The sequence below is a fragment of the Vigna unguiculata genome, chromosome 3 (assembly GCF_037176805.1).
Source record: "Vigna unguiculata cultivar grain cowpea cultivar isolate G323 ecotype 2 chromosome 3, ASM3717680v1, whole genome shotgun sequence".
Lineage (NCBI taxonomy): Eukaryota > Viridiplantae > Streptophyta > Magnoliopsida > Fabales > Fabaceae > Vigna > Vigna unguiculata.
The window spans coordinates 12,901,421-12,925,019 of record NC_140794.1 but is presented as its reverse complement, the minus strand read 5'-3'; the positions used below and the strand labels follow the sequence as shown (position 1 = coordinate 12,925,019).

The 23,599-nt window shown below is 33.6% G+C and overlaps 1 protein-coding gene and 1 pseudogene across 1 annotated transcript; one reads left to right on the top strand and one right to left on the bottom strand.

Annotated features, from left to right (window-relative positions):
• The first annotated feature begins 12,231 nt into the window (after window positions 1–12,231).
• LOC114175042 (L-type lectin-domain containing receptor kinase S.4 pseudogene) lies at window positions 12,232–14,348 on the top strand (annotated as a pseudogene).
• A 1,186-nt stretch (window positions 14,349–15,534) lies between these two features.
• On the bottom strand, window positions 15,535–22,810 carry ARC5 (P-loop containing nucleoside triphosphate hydrolases superfamily protein). The gene is made up of 14 exons (XM_028060394.2): window positions 21,804–22,810; window positions 20,976–21,109; window positions 20,782–20,874; window positions 20,565–20,628; window positions 20,243–20,291; window positions 20,011–20,093; window positions 19,303–19,460; window positions 19,166–19,226; window positions 18,674–18,736; window positions 18,167–18,267; window positions 17,720–17,777; window positions 17,183–17,518; window positions 15,970–16,134; window positions 15,535–15,864 (listed from the first exon to the last, which is right to left on the bottom strand). Exons 1-14 carry the CDS (start codon window positions 22,656–22,658, stop codon window positions 15,799–15,801), a joined length of 2,286 nt encoding a protein of 761 aa, XP_027916195.2. The 5' UTR covers window positions 22,659–22,810; the 3' UTR covers window positions 15,535–15,798.
• Between the last annotated feature and the right edge of the window lie 789 nt (window positions 22,811–23,599).

Here is a 23,599-nt window from a genome sequence, read left to right as displayed (position 1 = left end):
TTTGCACAGGTTTATGAGAACTTTTAGACAGAAACATGTGAGAATTGATTTTAGGACGATATGTTAGGCACATACATACTCTTATAAGCACTATTTTAGATTTGTATGTTGTTACTGTTTATGGATATAAAATTTTGCATACTTGTATCCTGAATTTGTATTTTGTGTGTTGTGGGTTATGATCACACTTCATGCTGATATCATGGATGAGCGTTACGAACGTGGCACAAGAGTATGGTTTTGGTGTTGGGAGAGTTGAATTGGGGTGACCGACCTGTTGGAGTATACCTATATATGCTTCATGATTATTAGCAATTATCATAGGATTTTAAATTAGAATTAAAATACAAGGTCTTTTTGTTTGCTTTCTACCCATATGCTTTTGCCTTGCTTTGTAATCAATGGATTAGTAGTAGGAGTAGCACAGTGGGAACTGCACATACATTCCACATGAAACAAAGCAATCAAGTGAATGAGCTAATTTTTTTTTGAAGGGTTAGGGTCCACGAGTTTAACTGATTTGCTTGGGTCATTGGGGGGGCCAAAGAAGCCCCACATTATTTATATAATTAATCAATTATTAAATCTTGCATAAGAAAGAAACAAACATATAAAACTCTACTAGGAAACAACTACTTTGCTTATAACTTTTCCAACCATAAATTACATTTTGCAGCTCTACTATTATATATTTTCTTCTGATTTAGGAGCTCAGCAATTATAATTCTTCCATTAAAGTAGACAACATTATTCTGTTTCTGATGGCTAATCTCAAATTTTATAGTACCATTTGAGGCCAATTATAACCATATCGAGATATAAAATGTGAGGAAGTTACTATTTGCAGTACAAGGTGTTACAGTGTTTTTCTTTTATGTCATTATCTCCCTTTAAGGTGGTACCAACCTCCGTGAGACTACAACCAAAACCACAGGCATCAGCAACAAAAAACATCAAGTTTTAGTTTCAAAATCTTGGTGCCATATCATGTTAATTTTAATTCCTAAGTCTTGGTGCCAGGTTTGAAAGTTACTTGCACCAATTTTAGGTGTAATCCATGATCCCCTCTAAAGGAATAAAGAGTATAGATGTGGAAGCACTATCATGTATTTCTTTGTACCTTCGTATCCATGCCCCATTTCTGGGCTCTGGTGGACCAAGATTTGAGGGAAAACCTTCTATAAGGCATATTTTATCCATAAGGCCCAGTAAGCAGCATTCCCAAGTGTATATGAACTTAGCTTTTCATCCCCATTCCACATGGTCATTGACTTTTCTACTTATCCTTAGTCATCAGATTGGTTGTCGGTGTTTCTTCCACAATGAAACTGATCTTGCATGTTGAAAGTGTGCGTAAATATTTAGTCTAAAAATGACTGAATAACTCTTCTTCAGAACTTACTAATTATATTTCAAATCGTTGGGATAGAGTGTAAATAAAGGTACAAAACTTATTCTTATTTAAAAGTACTATCTTTTACTGTCAAGATGTTAATATTTTGCATAGATGTCACACTCCGGTTCTTTGAAAAAATATTTTTTTTTTCTGAGAGCATTCCAATAATGCATGACATCTATGCAGACAGAAATAGTATTACCAGTGAAAAAAGATTGCTGCAATTCTACTCATGCCTTAGTAAGTGTCAGTGAATTCTGTTAAACACAGGTTTTTTTCAGCGGTTCAAGTTTACTTAGATTAGTGGTGAGTGAGGTTCAATAAAAAGTTTCAAGCGATTTCATAATATCAAACAGTTTATAGTCAATAACAAGTGTGTATGAAAATATAGTTTTAACAGTTCTCTTAGTTCCACATAAGAGCATAGCATATTTGGAAAGGCACTGGTGCAGAATTGTGACATTTTGCAAAACTGTATCATTTTGTACAGTGGAAAATAACGTATAGAGAGTGGTTCTGTGGTGGGGTTTGTGAGAAAGAATGCAAATAGATTGCAACAAGGACAGGGGCTGGAAAGCACACAGTACCCCTTTGTTTCTGCTAACCTTTTCTCAGAACAAATCAATCTTTATACGAGAGAGACACAAACTCAGACATCCATCAAAATGGATAATTGCTGGAGCATTCACAAGTTACAGTCAGATTCATAATGCAAATTTCGGTACATTTCCAATTCATTGCCACATTCTGAAGTAATTAGTCACTTTTTTAGATGATCGAGACATCCAAAGAAATCCCAATTATACTAATATTTTTTCTCTTTTCTTTTTACCTGTTATATAATAGACGTTCAATTTGAATTAGCAAGAGTGGAAGTATGCTAAAAGAGCATTATAATGCCCCAAATGGAATGAGCACGCAAGTTTTGCTGACTAAGATGATGGTGTTACGGTAATTGAGTGGTGGGTCTGAGTTAGGCATGTTTTGCTCTCATACTATCTTATTCCTTTATCCTTTTCCTATTATTGGCCGACATCAAAGGTAGTCACAAAAATTAAATAGAATAATTATACATGTATGCATACAATTTACAAACAAACATACCAATATTAATTTTACTGTCACAAGTAGTTGTTGTTTGTTACATTACATTGAGTAATAATCACTGGTCAAGTACTGCACTATCATCGGACAAGGAAACAGCAAAAGGGTCTTTTTCACCTTTTCAACAGCAAACAGTTTCAATTTCAACCTTTGAAATAAGTAGGGGGCTAATGGGGGTCTCAAAGTCTCAAAACTTTCAATTTCTTTGGTATGAACCACTCATTTGCAAAGTAACAAGTGACTCACTCAATTCTAGGATGGTAAAAGATCACTGGACGTGTCAATTTTCTGTATGAAGCACAGCCTTTGGTTCCCTACTTCCCTCCCATCATTTCACACCTTAAAAGGGTGGTATTCAAGCATAGCTCTAAAGCAACAGTAATTTGACTAGTGAAGCTTTATGTGAATGAACTAACAAGTGTTTTTCATGTTATTAGTCAATTTTGAAGTGTCAAGGAAAATCTGATCTGACTGAGAAAGAAGGGGGGAGTAGAGTGTAGAATAATTCACTCAAGAGTTGTTTCAAATCCAATCAAGAATAGCCAGAAACAGCAGTAAGTGATTGATGCACAGTACAATACGTGTGTGTGATGTTTTTGATTACTTGGATCACCACGAAGTTTGGACTCTGGCTGCTACATTTGTTGACAAAAGAAGCAATGCCAAAGTAATTTAAAACAGCAGTTAGGCAATCTTTGTCAATGATGAAGCCTTGTCAGGTAGAAAAGACCCTTACTAGTACTATTAATAGAACATGCTGATACAAAGAGAAAAACATAACAAAGGCATGATCTTAGGAAAAATAATACTGAGGGAGGGGGAGAGAAGATCGTACATGTCTCATCACCATCTTGAGATGTTAGTGTCAGTGGTGTTGGACTGAAAGCGAACCAAAGTGCTACTACACTTGTTTGATTGACACCATGATGTGCATTCATATCTCATATACCTTCATCCATCAAATGCTGAAATTTGGGCAATGGATTTTGACCCTCTTCACATGCTTTGACTCATCAAAAACTACTCTAGCAGTGATAGCTACGCTACCATTATTACAACACAGGAACTAACATGTAACACCAGATTAACATTTTGAAACATCAGGGTATGCTTTTGATGTAACTATGAAACTTGATAGAAGGTAGATTCTTCACTTCTTCACTGTATTCAAATGTTGCTATATGCAACAAAAATAGGATAATTACAAGTGGAGCATAAAAGTCATAAACTGGCCTTAATATTGACATTACTTGAAAAAATGTACTGTATCTGTATTGCTACTTGCCTTAAAAATTTTACCATAGTGACCAAAAAGATCTTTTATATAGTGTGCATTGCTTCCTCCAAGTCTGTGCTGGTTTGGAATTTAATTTGTACCTTTCAAAGTTGAAAGAGGCTGATCAATAATTAGGGTGTTTATTGTAATAGGAGGAACTCAATTCGACTTGATCTAAACTAAATAGGGTGAATTTTCTTTGTAATTGAATCAAATCTAACCTAACTTAATTTGACTCAAATTTGTATTGGTCGGGTGATGAATTATGTATATTAAATTCTATATCCAACTCAACTCTATCAAAATTATTAAGTAATACTAATACTAACAGTAATATAATTAATATTTAATTTAATTTATTATTGTTTTAACTAAATATGTATTTTGGACTATTAAATTATTCAATTATTTAAATATAAAATAATAGTCCATTAAAAAATGCCAATAATCTAATAAAAAAGTTTTGAAATTATAAATTCAAAAAATTTAAAACTTATAGTTTGATTAACATGAATTTATTAAAGATAGGTTAGATTAAATTAAATATAATAAAGAGAATGTCTAAATACAACTACTCCAATCAGAAAAATAAATTATTAGTTACATGATAGATTTATTGTAGCCTGACCTTACATCTCTACCTGTCATAGGTTGAATAATAATAAGAATAGGAAATAAAAGCGAATTATCCACCCCACATATTTTGAATCAGGTAAAGGAAGAAAATAGGTTGATATGAGATTGAAAAGAAAAAGGTATGCCATGTTCTGCCAATATCAATAATTCAGCAGAAATTTTTTCACTCTAAAATATATTGTTCGCCAACTTTAATCTTACTGTATAAAAGGATCTGCCATGAGAGAAAAAACAAACTATGTTAAAGGAATATGAGGTTACATTATCTATATTTGTTTTTGTTTTGTTTTATTTCAATAAATTTTCTCTTTAAACTTTTTATAACTATTGTAGAGATGTAGAAAACAGTTTAAAAGTGTTAGTGATTTTAAAGATGACACTCAATTATTTTATTTATAAAAAATTATTATAAATAGATTTTTACATTAGTCTAGTTTTATTTTTATAAAAATCATTATTTTCTTTATAATTTTTTTTTCTAAAGTTTTTCTTTGTCTTTCCTCTAACTTTTTGAGTTTGTCATTATCTATTTGATGATGATCATAAACCACTATGGATTCATGACAAAAAGATTTATACTTTTAACCGATCAAAATTAAAAACAGAGTAAATTCACTTTTTGCTTTATTTTTGAGTTAGTTTAGTATTTTGGGACACATGTTGTTCTAGGATTTATGTATGTGACTCAAAAGAGATGATAAAGTTGCATTGAGTGCCTTTTAGAATTGTGTGAAATAGAGATCCACGATTTACTTTTAAATACTGGCAAACTCGATAAGGTGCCTTGGGTAGTAGGTTGAGGATGAACTATGCTTACCATCCTCAAACAGATGAATCAGAGAGGACGATTTAGTCATTAAGGACTTGCTTAGGACATGTGTGCTGAATCATCTTAGAGGTTGGGGTGAAGTGTTGTCTTTGGTGGAGTTCACCTATAACAACTATCATGCCAGTATTGTTATGAGACCTTACGAGGATTTGTATGGCAAAAGATGCAGAACTCCTTTGTGTTGGTAGCAAGATGGAGAATCTATGTTGGTAGGGTCTGAGTTGTTGTAACATATCACAGAGGAAGTGAAGAAGGTAAAAGAGAGGATGAAAATCTTGTAGTGTCAGCAAAAATCTTATGTTGATCAGAGGAGAAGACCTTTGGAGTTCACAAATGGGGATCATGATTTCTTCTAGGTGGCTCTCACCACTGGTGTGGGAAGGGATATCCGTTCAAGAAAGTTTTCTCCTAAGTTCATTGGTCCATAATAAATCTTTAGAGGAATTGGGCCAATGGCTTATGAGATTGTTCTACCTTCTGAATTAGAAAACCTTCATTTGGTATTTTGTGTCTCTCAACTGATGAAGTATGTACCTGACCCTTCTCATATGCTAGAAGTGGAAGCTGTCACAATCATAGCAAATCTCCTAGTGGAGGTGCAACCTATTGGTATAATGGATCACCAAACAAAGCAACTTAGAGGGAAATTCATTAGTCTAGTAAAGATATTTTGGGATAGGAGAATAGATGAATCTACTTGGGAGATAGAGGAGAATATGAAGAAGTCATGTCCACATTTGTTCTCTAGTAGGTCTAATTTTCGAGGTTAAAATTCTTTTTTGTATTGAGGGGATTGTAATTTTTTTATTATTACCATTATCAATCCTATTGTCGACAACTAACTTTATACCACACACATAACCCTTCAAAAAAAAAAAAAAATTCTCCACGTTTGGCTTGCTTTCTCCTAAACCTATATATCTTCTTCTTCTCAATCATGTTCCCTCCTTCCTCAATGTCTAGGATCTGCTACTCAACTACAAGGGAGAGACCTTCTCAAGCCACATGACCTAATTTCCTTAGTGTAGGTAATGTTCTGTCCTCCTCTCTTTCGTTGGTCATTTTGGGTTCACATGCAAGCAATCCTTTTTTTCTTGCATGTGCCATTTAAACCTTTCTTAAGATTGATGGTGATGTGGGGATTCCCAGGGAAGGAAATATTATTTATATAGTAGGGTATGCATTAATGTAAGGAGTCAATACTAGAGGTTTATCCTAATACTCTAATAATTATTCAGACTCATATAGTATGGAATGAGTTATGTGGTGAGAGAGACAAAAGGTCCTAGTTTAGGGCCTTTACTTTGGACAAAGACTATGAAAGGATTAACCATGTGCGTCGAAGGGTGAAACCCATTCACAATGGTTCTACAAATTAGTAAAGGCCACCACAAGTGTGAGATCACCAAGAATCATACATTAATGATGTATCTAGATAATTGAGCCTAAAGTCATCTCTATTTGAATTTGTAGGTCTTGTTTGTTTGTGTGGTTTTGTTTTATTTTCTTTTGCAATGATCACCTTGTTTAGTGTGAGCAGAGGATTATGTAAGGTTAGATGAACCTTTGGGTGATATAAGGAGCTAACAACTTGAGTTTGAAGTAGTTGTTCTTTTTATCATAGATAATTTTGAGATAAAACTTGGTTGTCTAGCACATCTAAATTATATAATTATTATGATTTATTTTTTTGGATGATTGTATTAAAATATTCTTTATACCTTAGACTATTTGATTTGGATTATTTACTATAAAATGTATTATTTTAGTAGCATAATGTTATTATTGGATGTTACACATTTCAATAAAAAATTAAATTCTAAACTATTGTTTAATTAAGCTTCCATTTTTCTATTGATTATATATATATATATATATATATATATATATATATATAAATGTATGTATATATGTATATATAAATGTATGTATATATGTATATGGTTAAAGTCCAACATGAATGGTGAGAAATTTGACATCCATTTTTCTAATATAATTTACCAATTTTATTATAAGATTTTGAGATTTATTTTACTAAAGAATTTATTACAAAATATCAAAACTCAAAAATAAATGATGAAAAATTTGACTCTCATTTTACCGACAAAATTTATAAATGGATCCATTATTAAAAAAGGAGTTAAATATGTTTTTGGTTTCTTAAGTTTCAGTGAAATTTGAAATTTTAAGTTTCAGTGAAATTTGAAATTAGTCCCTCTTCAAAACTTTTGTCCAATTTAGTCATTCATCTTTAAAAATGAGTGAATTTAGTCATTTTAACCAAATTTTGTTAAGTTTATCTGACATTCAAATGCATTTTATGATAGTATTTGAATTGATTACATCGTTTGACACATTTTCGTTTCAATGTTAACTCAAATATTATCATAAAATGCGTTTAAAATGTCAAATAAACCTAACAAAATTTGGTAAGAATGACTAAATTTACGTATTTCTAGAAATGAATGACTAAATTGGTATAAAATTTTGAAGAAAGACTAATTCCAAAATTCACTGAAACTTAAGAGACCAAAATCATATTTAACCCTTAAAAAATTTTATCACAAAAAGTTATACTATTAAAGCTGCAAATTGTCGACCTCGATTAAAATAAAGGTTGTCGATACAAATATTTTGTCAATAATAAGAAGTTATAGATTTGATGATATTTTTCATTGGTAAATCAATTTTATAGAAAAATTATTATCTATCAATAAAATTCTGTCTGTAATTACTTGTAATGTGTATTGAATTAATTTCTAAATGTTTGTTAAAATTAATGGAGATGTTGGTTTTGGATAGATTTTATTTAGAGTTATTAAAAGTTGATTGTTGGATGAATCCATTTAAAATATTGTAACATAGGTTAAATTAAATAAAAATATGTGGTTTACATTTAACTGAATTATTATTATTTATTTAATCCAATTATTTTCAACCTAAGTTTTGACTTATATTCATAGACTTACCACCAATTTTGCTTTATAAAGTAATAATTAAATTTAAAAAAAAATAAAAGCATTTAAATAGATCATATTCTTAATTACGATTTATATATTAAAAAATTGTATTTAAAATTAAAAATAATTTAATATAATTATTTTTTTTAAATTTATATTCAATTTATTATTTATTTTTCTATGTTTTTTTTCTTTCAAAATCCACCTCCCATATACACATATCCGAATTGTTAATTACCAATATGAATAATTTATGATTCTTAATAGTCTTGTTATAATGTGTCAGGTCACCACTCAATTATTGGATTTTATTTTTATATTTAATATTTTTTTTTTGAACTTTTATCCATAACAGATTTTAACTTTAATTTTGTCCCAAAAAAGACTTTCTACATAATTTTATTTCACTTTCTAAAGTGTTATAATCTGAATGACTTTCAAGACGAAAAAATTAATATTTTCATTTATAAATGATTAAGTCCGATCGATAATGATTAACAAAATTAAACATTGTTAATTGAATAACAAAAACATTTCTAATTTACCATTTAAGCCATGAGGAAAAACTCACAATTTCATCAATTTGGATGGAGTCAAATAATATAAACATATCAAGGCCAATGTTAGTTAGGGTGGACTAATTGGGTCCATGATAAACCCTAATTTTAAACTCTCATATTCATCTTCAAATGAGAGAGAAATGCAACAAAAAAGGTAGAGGTAGTTTGGCAAGTGTAGGAAGAAAAAGGAATACATTTTTTTTTTTCATAAAAGAGAAAACATTGTAACAACATATGTGGTCCATCTTAACTTGGTGATATTATTTATGAGCCTTGAAAGATGATAAAGAAATCTCTTCACCTTTTAAGCATATGCATGGGAGCTTTGGGATTGAGAAATTGGAAGAAATTGGAAGAAATGTTCAAAGTTTCCAAGTGGGGTCCAAATGTCAATTTTAATTACTCTTGTTTCTATGACTTGGTAAACCATTTGTATCCAAAAAGTTGTACATTCTTGCCAGCTATTACTCATTCACATTCAAGCAATTCAAAAGTCTATGTAATTTGAACTTCATAATTATAATTATGCCTTTGACATTAGTAATAAATTGAAACATATAAGATCATTTCAATCATTACTCTTTTGCCATCATACAAATATCGACTTGATCATGCAAATTAGAACCAATAATTTGTCTCTTTCTAGAGTGCTCTTGTTGGTCTCAGTGGGAATTTGCCTTCATTAAAACCCTTCTTAACAAGCTAGTAAAATAAATTTCCAATTCACATTGATTTTGATGCTTAATAGTAGGTGAGGTTGAAACTTACTACACAAATGTAAGAAATAAACATTTCATTGAAGGAAAATAAAGTTAATATCAGTCTTTTTCTTTTTTTTTTTTAAGATTTTTATAAGAAGATACATTAAAAATATTTGACATCAATGAATAATGAACAAGTTCATATAGAAGATTAAGACATCATTTTTAGCTCAAAACTTTAAGATAATAAACTTATGAGTCTTTTTCTAATATATTGTTCATCGTACTCATCGTTACTCAATTTGGAACTTTTAACTCAAATTAAATTCTTAACAATCTCTTAATCTCTCTCAAGTGTGAGTCTCCCCCACATTATAACATCTCCCTCTTAAGCACGAGTATCTTAATGATGACCATTCCTTTGTACCAACATTCTACAACAAGACACACTTTCCTGAAATGAAAGACTCTTGTTACAAAAAAACCTTAAATGTTAGGCTTCTCCATATTTTTATACCATGCTTGTTTGAACCATCACTAGATGGGGCGCCAAGCCACATAGGTCCGACCCGCATAGGCTTAGGATAGGGCACACCAGGTATAAAAGAAAAAGTTTTTTATGCACTTGTGTATGTTGGTTACTTTCCTTCTGGGCTTCTGCATGAACATTCAAAATTCTTGTATGAGTGAAAAAGATCAATGATATATATCTTTGAATGTGCTAAAATGTCAAGATTTGATCATGCATATCAAATTAGAGATATAATGAAAATTGTGGATTATCAATTTATTATTTAACTCCCCAAAGTTTATGTTTAATTTTGTAGGACATTAAAAGCTTTATCAAAGAAAATTTAAAAAGAAAAAAAAAATTGCAATCAGCTTGCTAGCTAGGACCTATACAGGGTGACCAGACTATTAAGCTCATATTTTGTAGGCCAAATGTTGAGCAGGCCTAAACAGACCATGTCAACCCGCATTATCACCCTTACTATTAGATCTTTTTCGTGAGAGACATTAGGAAAATTCAACAACAATGAGTTATGAACAAAAGTCGAAATATCACTTTCAATCCAAAACTTTAAAATAATAAGTTTATGGATCTCTCTATTTATATATTATTCATCTTATCTGTTTTTATCTATGGTAAAACTGCCAAACTTACCTTGAGCTCCTATAAAAAGTTGTCAACATTTACTTGAATATCAACTTGACCAACCTATTTGCGTGCATGGCTCCACAATCAAGTTCCATAGATATCACTCCCCAATGCTAATAATTGAAGAGTTATAACAATTTTTTAAGCAAATGTTTATGGATGTTCAATATTGTAACTTCCATAATAAGAAAGTAATGTTGTAGTGTCAGCAAAATTATCTTGATTTTCTTTTATTCTTCAAAATACATATTAGTCCACTATAATTCTTTTTTTCACTGGACTTCTATTTCTATAGACAAGGAAAGGTTTACAATATTTACAACAATAATCAATCACAGTTATAAGGTGATACTCATTTTTTCCTCTCTACATTTTTAAAACTATTATGGCTTAAACATGTTTAGTTCAGGTATGGTAGAAAACGAAGGCTGTCTCCAATGATATTTGATCTTGAGGGTCTTTAATTTTTGAGCTTCAACAGAGCCAGGTCTCTCTCTCCAAGAACATTAGGTCCTTGCTCCAAGAATATCAATTGCCTAGTTGCCTAGTTTGGGTACAAATGAACACATCACACTTAATTAACAATACTACTTTATTGGTATGCAGAACACAAGTATAAATAATTCATCGACTGTTTTCTTGTCTACTTTATTCCATGTGTTCATCTCAGAGTTCCCCAGTAGCAAGCCGTTTGAATTTGGCAGATGCAGAATCAAATCTGAGGATATTTTTCATAGAGAAAAATAGATTTTTTTCCCCTGAAAATACATTGAAATTTGATTCTGATCCCGAAAAAAAAAAGATTACAAGGTTTTAGTCTGATCAATGTATAACCTTTTAATTTGTCATGGAGAAAATTGAAATTTATCACAAGAACTGTGGTAACACCTTTTGTCAGAAGAGTGTTCTAAGAAAATAAAATAGAAAGTATTGAGAAAGAGTTATAGTAGGGAGTGGATATACACTCGTTTAGACTTTACCACAAATAGTTAAAATGGGATTGATTCATTTGTATAAGTAATTTATTATCATTTTGTACATTTTTTAGTTTATTTAATAGAAGTTTGATCAAGTTATTACTTCCATTACTGTACCAAAACAAAGTTATTTCTTCAATCGCGAGTTAAATGCTAATTTATGAAAATAATGCATGAATCAATACGACAGAATCATAAACAAAAATGTTTTTCAGAAGGTCTTTGTCTAATACTTTTATTCAAACTATTTCTCATACATGTTTTACTGGTATCCTTCAAAGCCACATGATCAAGCATGTATTTGTAATCTCTTTTTTTTTCTTTTTAGATGAGTTATCTTAATCTTAACTCTTTCTCTTGATATTTGTACTTGTAATGAGATAATATACATTAATTCCTTCTTTTCTCACCATCTAATGAGATACACTTTTCGTTTTCATGGATTTTTATTTAAGTACAAGTTGACATTTTTCAATTAAAATTCTGTCTGAAGCCTTTTCTTATCTTCAAGTTATTGCCATTAATATCATTATTTGGGTTAAAAAAACGATTCTCACTTCCAAGGTGCATAATTCCAAACGGAGTATTAATAGGCTCTTTCCACCAAAACACCAGAGTAACCATAATCCTTATTTCAGAGAGCAGTGTTCTAATCTTTCTCAACAACCAATACCAACTTCACAAACATGGCAATGCATGCATTTGTCATCCTTTTGGTTGTTCTTTACTCTCTGTTCAGGCTTGCAATGTCGGATATCAATTTTGTAAAATATGGTTTTCTGCAATCAGGCTTGAAAATGGATGGAGCTTATGTGAGGCCAAATGGCATACTTACATTGACAAATGATTCCGCAAAAATCTTAGCTCATGCATTCTATCCATCTCCTTTGCCATTCAAATCTAGCAAAAACAAATCCATTGTTGCAACCTTTAGCACTACCTTTGTCTTTTCCATTGTTCCCAAGTACCCAGATCTTGGAGGACACGGTTTTGCATTCGTCCTAATATCCACCAACGAACCAAAAGGGTGCCTCAAAAATCAATATTTAGGCCTCCCAAATGAGACAAGTAATAAGCAACTCTCAACCCGGTTCCTAGCTGTAGAGTTCGATGGGGTACAAAACCTTGAACTTGAAGACATCGATGATAATCACGTGGGAATAGATATATCCAGCCTCATCTCTAACACATCTAAATCAGCAGCATACTACATAGAAAGAAATGGCCAAGAAGATCACAGCAAGAACATTTCCATCAGTTTGAAGAGTGGAAAACCAATTCAAGCATGGGTTGATTACAATGAAAGGGAGATGATGATGCATGTCACAATTTCACCTTTTGGCATGCCAAAGCCATATTTTCCTTTGATATCATTTCGCATAGACCTATCCTTGGTGTTTGATGATTACATGTATGCAGGTTTTTCTGCTTCCAACGGTCTGCTGATAGCTGAGTATAACATACATGGTTGGAGCTTCAAAATAGGAGCAGCAGCACAAGAGCTAGAAAATTCAGCTGTGCCACTTTTTCGATCAAATACTTCTATTAAGGTGGTGCACAAAAAACACTATGCAGCAGGTATTACTCTAGCAAGTGCATCTCTTTTTATATTGACAATTATAGGAGCTCTTGCCCTGCACAGATTAAGAAACAGGGAGGAGGTTTTAGAAGATTGGGAACTCGAATTTGCCACCCATAAATTTAAATATTCTGAGCTTCATTCAGCCACGGGAAGGTTTGGGGACAGAAACCTTATTGGGTATGGAGGTTTTGGTAAAGTCTACAGAGGTGTAATCCCTAGCACAGGACTAGAAGTAGCCGTGAAGCGGGTTGCTCCTGATTCAAGGCAGGGAATCAGAGAATTTGTGGCGGAAATAACAAGCATGACACAGCTTAAGCATAGAAATTTGGTGCAATTACATGGGTGGTGCAGGAAGCAGAATGAACTCCTGATTGTGTATGACTATCTACCAAATGGAAGCCTGGACAAGCTTCTGTTCGAAAATGGTGATCAAAAGAAGAAAGTACTAAATTGGGATCATAGATACAAGATCATTACTGGAGTTGCACAAGGGCTGCTGTATCTCCATGAAGAAAGTGAGGTGCAGGTTGTTCACAGAGATGTAAAGCCAAGCAATGTTCTGATAGATGCAGATCTTCAACCAAAGCTTGGAGATTTCGGTCTTGCAAGGACTTATGAGCATGGAATCAATCCACAGACAACAAGTGTTGTGGGAACACTAGGCTACATGGCCCCTGAGCTCACCAAGACTGGGAAAGCAAGAACAAACACAGATGTATATGGGTATGGAGTACTCATTTTGGAAGTAGCATGTGGAAGGAGGCCAATAGAGCCTCAAAAGAATCCTGAGGAACTGGTTTTGGTGGACTGGGTTAGAGAACTACATCACCAAGGACAGATCTGTAGAGCTATTGACCCCAGTTTATATGAGTATGACAGAGATGAAGCTCAGCTTGTGCTTAGTCTTGGATTGCTTTGCTCTCATCCAAATCCTGATTACAGACCTAATATGAGAAGCATTGTCCAGTTTCTTATGGGAGAAATTATCCTTTCTCCTCTTCCTCCAGACATTCATGGTGAAGGTCCAAGACCAATACCAAAATGTCCCTGTAACTTCCCTTATGATTCTGGACCTTCAAGTTCTATGGTGTCTTCGTCAAACTATCATAGTCTTACATGTTTTGATGAGGTGGTGTACCCTGCTGAAGTCACTGGTATCACTTCATAGCTATGGCTGTAAGTAACATAATAATAAAGAATCACATTGTTTTAGGTAATGATATCTCTGTGAAAGGAAAGCAATCCCAATTCCATGATTCTGTTGTCCTTAATATTTTTCCATAAATATAGAGAAGCACTCTTATATATACCAAGTTTTATTCATTTTTTAGGGGAGAATAGACATATTACCAGTCGAAGTAGGGTGTTTAGAACAGCACAAATTCAAATAAATAATTGAAAACTTATTCCAAAAATCGATACCCAATTAAAATAAAAAAATTTAAATTGATTTGAATTTTTTTTGTTTCTCAATGGTTTGGTTCAGTTTATTGGGAAGAAACCGTTCTTGTATATGCTATCTTTCTTTATTTCAACTAAGTTATGATTATCTATTATTTATGTCACAATAAATACACCATAACCTCCTTTATTCTTTGTTTTTCCTTCGTAAGTGCTTAAATACCTCTTGTGTCTTTCTATTTTATTTTACTTCGTTTGCAAATAAAAGAATAGCTAATTTATGTAAACAAGTTGTTTGACACTATGTACAACGTTTAAAATAACAATGAAGCCCGAAATTAAAATTTTCATAATGGTATAACATTAGACAGATACATGTATTGATAGATAAAAAAAAAAATTAAAGAAAAAAAACTATACAACAAATCCGCTAAAACAAGTGGTGGAAAAGATTGCTTTTCTTGATTTCAGAAAGAAACATTACATTGTTAGTTAAAGGAAAAACGAAATCTGAATAAAAATAAATAAATATCCTAAAATAAAGGAAATGCATATCCATAAATAAAGGTAATAAATCTCCTGAAATAAAGATCTAATCCCAATCCCTTAATTTAAGTTTCTTACAATCAAATATGTATATATTATTTAATCAATCTATATTTATTGCAAAGTAAATGTGATATTTACACCCATATTTCAACGTTTGGTTTGAATTTCTTCATGTTCAAACAGAACCACATAATTTTAATTTTTATGTTTTATTCAGATGTACTTTAACCAAAAACCAAATCAAACTGTATTCGCAAACACTGCTAAGTCCAAGCATTCGCAACCAATATTTAGGGCCAGAACTAACAGCAGACACGTGATTACGGATTCAACTCAATATGTGGTGATCCACCGCAATTTGCTTTTGTTAACTTATAGACACATTAAAATTATTCTTGAAACTCTTGACAAACAAAAATTTATGTGTAACATAAAAGAATAAGAAAAGAATGTGCAAACACAATGTATTCTAGAAGCACATCACCTGACTTGAACTACTTGAGGAAAACAGATGTTCAGTTAGCTACAGCAAAATGTCCTCGTAATGAACATCCTATTCATTCTTCTTCTATGATAATTCATTAGCCACACATTAATATAAGAAAATGAAAGATCATAAATCTTTAAATCACATGCCTGTTTCATTTGAAAATTATATACTCAGCAGCTCACATGACTTGATTTTGAATTAGCTGCTCATGTATCATTCTGAATTTCTCTTTGAGCCTCTGGATCTGTAAATCGACAAAAAACGTTTAACATCATGGACGACAAAGACAAAAGTTGGCACGTCTGGATATTGTTCATGAGAAAACCATGTTATACGAAATAAGAAATACCCTTTTCAGTTCAATTTCTGTGTCTCTCTTTTGCTGCCCGAACGAATGCTGCAGATTGGTTATGTCAAAAACATTATCCAAGTCATCTTCAAAGGCAGATTCTAGATCTTCCCGGAGAAGTGCAGGCAACTTGTCCACAATGGGCATCAAAAGGAAACAGTTGAACTGCAAAATATTGGGTATAAGCGATGCATAAAAGATGGGGAAAAAAATTTTACAAAAATTCTAAATTATGAATGATTTTTATTATCCTAATCTATTGCCCAAAGTCTTGACATATTGTCTAGTGGTGTTAGTTTTAATCAACCTGAGCAAAAACAAAAAATTTGAAAGAAGGAAAAGAAAAATAAATGTAAATATGGGGTATACCTAACATATGATAACTAACTTGCTACCTTTGCTGCAGTCTGTTTTGCATGTGTAAATGAATTTTTTCATATATTGATATCCTTTGAGAAATTACAACATGCAAGTGTTAAATAAGAAATAAAAAATCTTCTTTTACAATACCTGATGTTGATGCAGTGCAACTTATAAATTTTTTTCTCAGTATTGGAAATATTGGAAGAATCAAATAGAAATACTGGAGAATCATCAACTATTTTTTAAATTTCACATAATTTTCTTGCTTAGATACCTTTAGACTCGCAGTTGCAGGAAAGGAAATCCATTTGAACAGTGTTGCTATTTGTTTTAGTAATTTTTTAAATTTTAAAAAAAGTAGCAATGAATATAATTGATCTTGACAAAAGCAAAAACATCAACTTTTCTGCTTACAGAAATTGATTTTGGGTATAGAATCCATATAACGTACTCATTTTTACTTCACCGTAGTTTTAGTTTACACTTCAAACAAAACTGATTAAAGGATTATTCTAAACTCAAACCTTAACAAAACTCAAATCAATTTTTGTAACCTAATTCTTTCACACTCAATCTACTCTAATCAATTTACAATGTCTGTAATTTTGAAGAGCTACACTTTTCTCTTATATTGTCATGCTGTAAAAGCAGAGGGGATCTCTTTGCCAAAAAATATTTAAGAACAATCACAATTTTCAGTAAATATCGCAGGTTGTGTATGTATATTAAACCCAAACAATCAGCCCTTAATTTCTATGCTTACCTGGGAAGCTTTCACTTCAAGCAAGAAAGAAGAAAACTGGGAGACCAAAAACAAAGAAGCTTAAATTAAAAAAGAAATATCCCAAACCTTTAATTCTGTGGAAACCAGGAAATATTCTCTAATGCCATGAAATATCTGTTGTACCAAGCCATAAACAATTCTTTCAGACGAAGGTGCAAGCCTCCTATTCCAGAGTGTACTATCCAGAAGGTCGGCAAGCTTTGTTTCTGTTGTCTGAATGGATGAACTAGAATCAATCCCAGAGGCGACATGACTGAGTTTTACATCTGGTTGTGACTTCGTGTCTTCTCTGTCATGCGCACTTGTTTGTGATATAATATTTGTTGTAGGATTATTAGAAGCATTGTTGCTCTGCTCTGTTCCACCAAATGAATCTAAGAACTGACGTAACCCAGCACGACTCTACAAAGTTGACAGTGACACTAGAATGAGATAGAAAATGAGCTATGAAAACTTAGCTTAGCAAATAATATTTTACTCATTTCTCCCAGGAAGATATAATGATACAATCCTAGCTTAAATTCCACGTAGGGAGCAACATCATTTAAAAGTGCACCATGCCAAACAATCGGTCCCTGTAAATGCCCCTTAAATCAAGTATACCTTATTGTGGAGAGACCATGAAACATATCTGGTGGTGCTTACCAAATCCTCCATACATCTAAAGCAAAGGATAACAAAATTGAATTTAGAGAATAGCAAATAAACAACGCTGAGTACTAATGTTTAATGTAAGAAAGAAAAATGATAAATTATGGATGAAAATGCAAAGCTAGAACATTTTTAAGATCAAGGGGAAAAAATGCACCCTAACATCTAAAAATAACAGGCATGAAAAAAATGGAAGAAAGCACAAAATGGTGATGTGATGCAAGAATGTCATATATTACACTTGATGTTCTCTTTTAAAAACATCAACTGTACATCTTATTCCTCATGCTAAAATTAAGGTCTTGATTATTCATTTTTCTTTTTTTTATCAAAAAAGCTCAATTTTTCACTTGACATATGGAACAAACTTGTAGCATATGGGGACAAGTGGTGGTTAACTTTTCATGGCATGATTTTTCCGTCGATTCTGCAAAGTTGTTGAAGGCAGAGGCAACACGCCTGAGGAACACCTCATGGCCACTTAGATATTCATTATCTTTCTGTCAAACAAAGTCCATAAAAAAAATAAGTTAGGAAAAATAACAGACTAATAATTGTACAAAATTGTGAGGATATTTGCAAAAGCATAAACAATTTATTCATAAAACACATCAAGAACCGACTATCTCAAAAGCATAAGCTGTTAGGTGAAGACCTAAATAATTTTATACCATATTCAGGCTGTGCAAGAGCCCTTCAGAATTGAAGCACTGATACTGCACAGATCAACGCCTACCTTGTGCTAAAATTCACTTTTATTTAGAATAATAGAGCTGGCAAGGATCAAACTTTATATAATTTGTTTATGGAGGCTCTTGATCATTTCAACAACTAGGTGTCCTAAAAGCTAATGCTCCTAGGTAAGATTCAAATACTTTATATCTTACAGAAAATCCGAAAGAATACCTGAAGAAGATAAACAGAGATAGGAAGCAATCTCTTAAGTATATACAACAGTCTGGAGCCCAACTGTGCCAAGAATAGAGAATTAATCATTTAGTTAGACTTGGAATATGAAAAATAGTTAATTTTATTTTCTCATAATTCGAAGAATACAACAAAGATCATTTTGTATACAGCTTTGATCATAAAACTATGATAGAATCCTGGAAATCAAATCAAACCTAATTATTACAAACTGCAGCTGTCAATGATAAAGCTGGCTACTCAAACTTGTTAAGAACTGAATTTGGATATGAAAAAAATAGTGAGATCAAGAAATTTGAGGATTGTACAAAAATTGTAGATTTTTTAAAATCCAGGGACTAAGATCACAAAAATATTGGAAGACTAAAATACCAAATCAGAAATTAAAAGAGAACTAGAATTGCAATTCAGCTAAATAATTAAAGAAAGAAATCAAAAGGAATATATATTCATTTCTGTAGCATTAATCACCTGATGAAGAAAGGGTTCAAATGTGTCACGAGCCTTTGCAACAGCAATTACACAAGCAGTCCTGGTTACTCAAAAAATATCATTTTAATATTTGCAATTGGTAGCATCTCAAGAATGAATAGGTAAAACACACGGACCTAGAGTAATTTGTTCCATCATGAATGTCTTCGACTCCACAAGCATTTACAATTTCTTCACGAGTAATTGGGGGACACTTTATTCCTCCAACCACAAAACGAAATTCAGCCATTGCCCTATGATATTGTGCTCCACCATAAAGTCGCATACTTGCATTCTGTGCACAAGGATAGGTTAGCCTGTCCAATTATAGAGACAAAGCAAACAGAAAATACAAGGCTATGAAATGCATGTATCATTTATTAATGTATACAGGCATGATCAATGAAATCAAAATCCTGCGTATATTACTGTTTTAAGAGGCCTAATTTCTCATGGGTCCCAATTCCAAATTCCAGCCTCCCCTCCACCTCCCTTTAACTTTCTATACCCCTTCTCTTTCCTAGGTGTGTTGCACCTTTTAACTCTCCCAACATATACCTTAGTAAGGGTGGGCTTTAGACCTGTATCATCAGGTGTTTGTTTAACAAGATTCCGAGAATATCTTCACCCACCACACAAACAAAAAACTCATACGAAAGTCGTGATTAACAGACATTACTAACTGCCCAAGTTAAATAAAATCATCAACGAGAAGACAGAAATTGGCAATTATGCATGTTTTTAACAAGGGAAAATAGTAAAATCAAGAGTAGCTAGATTGCCATCCACTGCAATGAAAAGCTAATGCAGCTCATAAGAATGGTAAAAGAGTAAGCCGGACTTACAGGTATTAACTTATGAGGGAACTGAACACCATCAGCACCAATAAATGCACCTCCATTTATTCGTTCATCTTGCAGTGTTTCACCTGAAACAACAAAAAAACAAAAGGTCAAGCAACTTGTCAAGGGAAAAGGGATATCAAAAGATAGTAAGCTTGCTTTTTAAGTGCTGTGCATTATCAACTGTTCAATAGGCTAGCCCTTGCAAAACAGTTAAGAGGAATAGGAGATTTACCAAACTTATCAGGAGGTGCAACAACTGTCCCTTTAAGCAACAATGACAACTGAATAATAGAAAATATGCAAGTGAGGGAGGGAAAATTCGAGTAAATTTTAAGGTTCAAATGCTATCTATGAATTCAAACAGCTGAAAATAATTAATTACAAGCAGGCATATGCAGATACATACAGACTAAGAGACAGACAAAGAGTTACAAACTAAAAAACACAGATCAAATACCCCTGACATTGGTAGGAGGACAAACAACCAGAAACATAATAATTTTAGCAATAAAGAAGAGTCAGATACTGAGAAGAAGAATTTATGACAAAGAAACCTTGGTCAAGAACATATCATGGAATGCTCTTCCTTTCTCTTTCAGTTTGGCTTCATCAAGTGTGCTGTATACAATGTGAAGAAGAATAAGACAAGTAATGAATGGAAAACAGATAGATAAAAGTTCTATAACTAAAAAATTCAAAACCAAAATTATCACCCTCGTTCCTTCCTTTGCAGATCAAGTACAATAGAGATTTTTTTAACTTACAACATACCTCAACTCTTGATTTATGTCACTCAATTTCCTTGTCACACTCCGATACTCCTTCTCAAGAAGTGGAATGATCAATGGTACATTATTTATATACCTAGCACGATAATTATTAAGGACTCAGCCACAGAATTATAAACAAAAAATAAATAAATAAATAACCTGACAAACTTAAATCAAACTATAATATACAATTACCTCTTCTGTAGCAATTCTTCCAGAAACAGCCTAAGTTTACTTACGCCTATCCTACTCCTTTCCTGCTTTGACAATGCCCTCCCTAACTTCTCCTCCAAAGATGCAACATCTTCTATCTCTCTGAAGGACACTGCCTGCATCCGTAAGTAGAACTAAATAGATCAAGGAAATGAAACTCTCAACTACCAGTGCACCAAAATTTTAATCAAATTAAGAACTGCTTAAGGGAATTACAAGCTGAAATCGCAGTGGCATTGCGCTGTTTATTTATTATCTGGCTTAATTGCATTTTAGTTTCTTAAGTATCACGACTGTGCAATTTTGGTTCTTCAGATTTCGATTGCACCAATAGGATATCTAAAGTTTTTTCTCACTTCCAATCATGACCCTCCATCCCAATTTCATCCAATATTTAAGTCATTAATTGCTGAAGACGGAAGAACATTCCTTTTCTTCAAAACAATTCGTCGACAATCAAGTCACTATACTGACAGTACCTTTTTATGTCATTGTCATTCAAATATCCGTGGTTTTGTATTTACTCGTCGTCATGTGATGCTAGTTTAGCAAGCGATGTAATTTTGTTTAAATATTGGACGGAATGAAGATGTGATAACCTGGACCAAAATCACACAATCTGCTCTTTTACTTTTAGCCACTGGATAGACATTGACAACAGTGGTAGAAAAACAGAAAAGAAAATGCGCAACATACTTGGCATGCCGAACATTGAAATGCAACAAAATAAGAAGTAGTAAACGAAGAGCACAAGAAAAATGGCAGGGAAACTGGCCATATACGAAGGAGGTAAAGGAGCATAAGCATAACCTGTTTGAACTCATCATTGGAGGAGTAGAGAAAACCAGTTCCACAGCCCACTCTTCCGGAAGGCACGGAGGTGAAGAAGGGGGAATCACCGAGAATGCAGCCGTCAAGCGTGGAGGGAGGCGGCGAGAGGAAAACCTCGACGTCGGAGGGGCGGGCGAACTGAGGGATCCTGGTGTCGAGCTTGGTGGAGACGATGACAGTCCTGGCGAGCTCGGGATCGACCTGCATGACGACGCGCCTGGTGGTGGCGTTGCTCCAGTCGCTGCAATCCTCGAGGCAGAGTATGATGAACTCCTTGTGCTGCATCTTGGCCCGGACGAGCGCCTCGACGGCACGTGCCTGGGCCTGCAAAGCGCGGTTCCTGCGGCCGGGAGCGGGAGCGATGAGGCCGGGAGTGTCGATGATGGTGAGGTTGGGACAGTACTTGTACTCCACTCTGATGATGATTTCTTTGGCGGAGAATTGGCTTGAGTCCTGCTCCAACCGAGCATTTTCAGCTTCGATGAAAGCCTGAATTTGGGGGAGGGATTTGTGGTGAGAGAGGGAAGGGTCAGTGTCGGAGACGAGGTGGCAAGAAGGGGACTCGCATTGGGGGTCGTATTTCATGTGGAGGGTGATGGGCCTGCGGGTCTTGGTGCCGCCTCCCACGTGGTTGAACTGAAACCCCATCAGGGCCTCCACCAGGGCGCTCTTGCCGTCCGTTTGGTGGCCCACCACCAGAACCGCCGGCGCGTCGAACGGCGTCTGCAAGTCCTGGGCCAGCGCGTGAAGCTCATTGTAGGCTTCGTAGAGGCGCCACTCCCGCTGCTCCTCCTCCTCTTCTTGCGCCAACTCCATCTCCCTCTCCCTCTCCATTTCCAGATAACTCTTCCTTCCTCTTCCTCTGCTTCTCACTTTCCTACTACTCTTCCTTCCACCGCTTCCTCTTCAAATTCCCATTTACCATCTTACCCTCTGTTCAAATTCCCAACTGGCAGGAAAAGGAGCCATGACGTGATTCGATGCGTCACCAACTGACACCTGTCTTCTCACCTAAGACAAAACCAAAACATAACTCTTTCTGTCTGGCTCTACACTAGATATTTAGTTCATTCTAGACCCTTTTGAGATTGTAAAAACTAACTACCAAAACTTACTCTCACTCTAAAACTTATTTAATGTTCCTATAATTTTAGAATCCTATTGTTGATTGTTGGTCGGAACAAAAGTATCACCAGCATTATCTTTGACTCAATAAATTTTCTAGTAATTGCTCCCACATTTTCGAAGATAGAATCTGGCTTGAAGGAATAAACTGAGAAGTGGACTTCCAAGTTAAGACAGACTAACTCAAATTATTTTATCATAGTGTGTAGTTCTATGTCATTCTTAATATAATAATAGTGACCGAAACGCATTTAAACTAAATTTTGTAAATTGGGGTAAAAAAATGATTACAAAAACTTCTTGCCGAAAAAAAATTCTAGATTTTGCTGCAGCAAGTCATAGTGGGATTTTTGTCAAACATATGCTGTTATTGCTAGTGAATCCATGGCACCCTGGGCAACGTGGCTTATGTTGTTTCTTTGTTTCGTTTGATTCCGACCCAGTTACTGTCCCTACTTATCCTTGATGACAAGCTTGGATTGCATCATTGGAATTTCCTGTAAAGAGAAACGCTTCTCCTTATCCTATACAAGTTATCTCAGAAAAATATTCGATTTTATAATTTCAATAATTACATTACATTACATGAATCATACATATTTGAACAAATATCTCAGTGACTTGCACTCATTCGTCTATATTCTGAGTTG

Bases quoted from the DNA above. Each gene is read 5' to 3' on its own strand.
- ARC5 (XM_028060394.2), bottom strand. From the start codon at position 22,658: ATGGAGAGGGAGAGGGAGATGGAGTTGGCGCAAGAAGAGGAGGAGGAG. The intron at 21,110-21,803 runs GTTATGCTTATG...TTACGGATGCAG, and splicing joins CCAATGATGAGTTCAAACAG to GCAGTGTCCTTCAGAGAGAT. The intron at 19,227-19,302 runs GTCCGTGTGTTT...TTGAGTAACCAG, and splicing joins GATGGAACAAATTACTCTAG to GACTGCTTGTGTAATTGCTG.